This window comes from Rhagoletis zephyria, unplaced genomic scaffold (assembly GCF_001687245.7).
Source record: "Rhagoletis zephyria isolate East Lansing unplaced genomic scaffold, Rhagoletis_zephyria_1.1 Rzeph_scaffold_01543, whole genome shotgun sequence".
In the NCBI taxonomy this organism is placed as follows: Eukaryota; Metazoa; Arthropoda; class Insecta; order Diptera; family Tephritidae; genus Rhagoletis; species Rhagoletis zephyria.
The window spans coordinates 2,572-6,827 of NW_016158627.1; the positions used below are offsets into that span (position 1 = coordinate 2,572).

At 38.4% G+C, this 4,256-nt stretch overlaps 1 protein-coding gene across 1 annotated transcript; it reads left to right on the plus strand.

Moving 5' to 3' along the window:
• The first annotated feature begins 500 nt into the window (after positions 1 to 500).
• On the plus strand, positions 501 to 3,457 carry LOC108364371 (glutathione S-transferase E14-like). The gene is made up of 4 exons (XM_017618040.1): positions 501 to 814; positions 887 to 1,096; positions 2,261 to 2,383; positions 2,885 to 3,457. Exons 1-4 carry the CDS (start codon positions 671 to 673, stop codon positions 3,221 to 3,223), a joined length of 816 nt encoding a protein of 271 aa, XP_017473529.1. The 5' UTR covers positions 501 to 670; the 3' UTR covers positions 3,224 to 3,457.
• Positions 3,458 to 4,256: the final 799 nt, after the last annotated feature.

Below are 4,256 nucleotides of genomic sequence, written 5' to 3' on the forward strand. Positions count from 1 at the left end.
AATTTTGATTTTACGATAGATTCCGATGGAAAACATTGACTCGATTCTGAGCCTACACGTATTTGAGTGTTATCCTGCTGAAAGTATGGTTGTATGTACCATCTTTTCATTAAAACGACGTCGGGCTTTCGCTGAGACGTTGTACCTCGGCGATTGTTCTTACTTTCTTTTAAATTAATCACTTTGTTAATTCATAGTAAGAAAGCTGTAAGAGCAAAAATGTGGTTTTGGTTAAAGTCCATTGGAAAGAGATACCTACATATGTATGTATGTACGTTTGAAATAATGCAGCATAGAAAAGCTTATCATTCATTACGAATCAGCCGCAAGTTCCCGGCTACGGTGTCTCCAATTACGCTTGCAAAGTTATGCACACCAAACCGTAACGTCAATATGTATATGCATACATACATACATACAAGTGCATATAGTGAAGAAATATATATACACATTTTTACATTTATCACACACCCAAGCGAGGCTTAAAAGAGCGTCTCAAAGAGGCGTTGAAGTTAGTCTTTGTCGCGCTTAAATCGGGAAAACATTAAACATTGACTGTTGATTATTAAGTGCAGACACCTACGCAAATACATACATAAGTACATATAAGTATGCAGAAGTATATGCAGCTATTGGCTTAATACAAGAATCTCACTTGCATCAGCAAAAAATGTCGAAATTAGTATTGTATTACGACGATGTTAGTCCACCGGTACGCAGTTGTCTGCTGCTTATCAAACTGCTGGACTTGGATGTGGAATACAAATTTGTGGATTTGTTCAAGGGCGGTCAGCTTGACAAGGCTTTCTTGGAGGTGACTACATTGCTGGAGATATGAAAGTAATTTTTAGATTTTTTAACTGTTATTTCACGCCCTCCCCCCCAGCTAAATCCAAATCACACAGTGCCTACTCTGGTTCACGATAACCTGATTATTACCGATAGTCATTTGATTCTTATGCATCTTTGTGAGAAATTCGAGAACGCCAGCGAAGATGAGGCATTATGGCCGCGAAATTACGAGCAGCGCATTCGTGTATGGAACTTGCTGTTTTTTGAGTGCTCAGTGCTTTTTCGAAGAGACAGCGAGTTTTTGGTGAGTATGCAAGAATTATTTGGTAAATTTTTTGTTAAACGATTCAACAAGGTTTACTTTGTAATACTTTTTAAAAGCGGTCCTCATTGTGAAAAGTTAAAAATTGCACAAGTTGGAAGAAATTAGCATTAAAATTTTTGTTTTTTCTTGTCGAATTGAAGGCATATTTAATGGGCATAAGGTTTCGTCGTGGAGGCTCAAATTTCCGACGGTTGTTCCAAAGATCCCTTCCTTGCCCACCCTAGCCCTGAAGTCACGAAGCACGATTTTGATATCGTGATGGGGGCAGCGCTCGTATGTGCGCTCCAAGCGCTCATATAAGAGATCCTTGGACGCCTCGTCTTTCTCCTCCATTGGGACATGAGATGTGATGTTGAATAATCTCGTTTTGATGCAGATTGTGGCTAGACGTTCGTCCACCGGGGTGAACGCTAATACTCGGCGACTGAGCCTCTGTCCCACCGCCACCACAAATCCGAATTCGCGCTTCTTAACGTGACAGGTAGACGTCGCAAGGCCCTACGCGTTCCCTGCCTTGCCGCGTCCATCACATTTTTTGTAATGGCGGTGATGTCAGCCCTTGTATTCGCGAGAACATCAACCAGCCGGGCAGAGGCATCCTCTCCATTAAGGGTCCGTACATTTTAGGTACATGCCCTTAAATCGCAGTCTTTTAAGCATTTGCCGTGGTCTTCATCAAAAGAGGGGGTCTCATCCGAGGATTGTTGCATTGTTTTTTTTTTTGGAGTTTGGTCGCTACCCAGAGGATAAGTGAATATTAGGAAAGTCGGGAGCTGCGCTTGAACCTTCCGCAAAATAATCACTTCTGGCCACTTCCTGGTGCATGGTAGTAGAAATATTTCCCCACTTGCAACTGCATCTACTTATGAAATAAAATATATAGATATATTTTCATACTTATGTACATACATACATAGGTATACATATCGAGCCCTAACCGCCAAAATAACGCGAGCGACATTTTTCTTTAAATTTTCTTTTTGTTGCAGAAATGCATCTAGATGCTCTAGGAATATTTCTGCATCAAAAAGAAAATTTTGGAAAAAAAAATTCGCCTACGTTATTTTGGCGGTTAGGGTTCGATATGTACGTGTCATAATAAATTTTATAAGTAACGGGTTGTTTTTGTAATGTAATTTTCAGTCCGGCATAGTTCGTGGTGGCTTCAAAAGTGTTGATTTACCGTTGCACGAACGTAAACTGCTGGAGGCCTATACTATGATGGAGACATATCTGCGAAGGCACAAATATATGGCCGCTGATCATGTAAGTTCAAGTTCGTCGGAATATTTAAATATCGTCGTTTAAAGTACAAAACCGCGTAGCGTGCTGGTGCAAAACCTGGTAACTGACATTTGTGCCAAAAAAATATTTGCTCACCGGAAGTTCCTGGCATCAAGCGCTTATCCATTCATACTTAAATATCGATTCTCAGACACGGGAAAAATAGATAATTAGGGATAAAAGAAAGAACCGTTTGGAGATGAGAAAAATTTTACTCTCTTCTCGACCTCACAAACGAGGTTTTGTATTTTCTTGATACGCGATTTTGTACTTTAAACGACGATGTTTATAACATCTACTGTCTCTTAAATTCTTTATGTTGGCATCTTATACATTTATTGCGAAGATCTCTCCAACTAACCGCAATTTCATTTGATTTCGTATCAATTACGGAAATTTATGCAATATCTACATATAACTCTCTATCAATGTATGTACTACCACTTGTATGTACATACATGTATGTATATTTTCTCCCCACAGTTGACTATTGCTGACATATCCATCGTAACCACATTGAGTACGGTGAATCTAATGTTTCCGATTGCCGCTGGCGCCACAGACAAATGGCCTCTATTGAATGATTGGTTCGCGCGCATGCGAGCATTGCCGGTATATCATATCAATGAGACTGGTCTGGAAAAGCTACGCGTTGTCATCGAGCGAATTGGCAAATTTAAATTTCCAACAAGCGAAATTGCGACACCACCCGAAGAGGAGCAGGAGGAGCCCAAGGAGGAACCTAAGACAGAAGAAGCGAATGTTGTGAGCCAAGAAAATGATGAGGACAATAGGCCAGAAAATACTCCAAATGTGGATTAGTTTAAGTTCACTGAGATTTACCGAAATTCTGAAATATATTTTCTTTACGGTTTTCATAAATTACATATGAAGGAGCTGCTTAAATTATTTAAGTGAAATGTATGAAAGCTTGATTTAAATCGTTTTGGTAAGTAATAGAGCATAAATTCGGATTAAAGAGAACGATTTTCAGAAAGTCGATTTCTTATTCTTTTCCTGAATGAAAGTTAATAATTAGAAAGGGATATGTAGTTTTAAAACTCCCTTTAACCTTTACAGTACAAGCGCCCCTTATATTGGACAAGCTTTGCTGTGCTTAAAGCTCTTTTTTGTAAATAGAGCTTTTGTTCCTAAAAGAACAGTGGTTTTGAGCAAATTATACCATTCTTATTTACCGCGTTTCTTTAATTACATTTTGCGGGTGCATTTGAGCGTGCTTTTTTCAGAAAAGAGTCACAAAAGTCGATAGTGACCATTTTAATATATTGGAAAAAATTTACTATTTTTCGGTGGAATGGGGATTCCAAAAAGGTTTATTCATAGTTTTAAATAAAATATATTTCGGAAAAAAATAAAAATATTTGAGATAATTTATCTGCCTATGATAACTATGCCTCTCAACGATTCATAATGAGCAGCACTCAAACTCGATACTCCATTTTGTGTAATCGATAATTTTCGCAGTTTTTGGCAATAATTTTTTGAGGCATCTACATTCATGATGGGCACTGCCTTGCCTGCGGGCAAAGCTCTTTTAAGCTTTCTATACATTTTGTATAGGCGCGTGCAGAGTAAAAGCTCTCTCTGCCCATCGCTGATCTAAATAAAAAATTTTCGATTTTCAACAGAAATTCTATTTACATTTAACATTGAATGTCCTAGGCTTGGACCAATTGTCCGCTTTTGCATGACATTGTAACCAATATTAGATCAAAACTCATACTTTATGCATTACATTCGGACCACTCTCAGAGCAATTCACCAGTCTTTCATAACATTGCTTTGATCAATTGTACCAAACTTTCCTTCAGAAAAATACTACAGTCATTACATA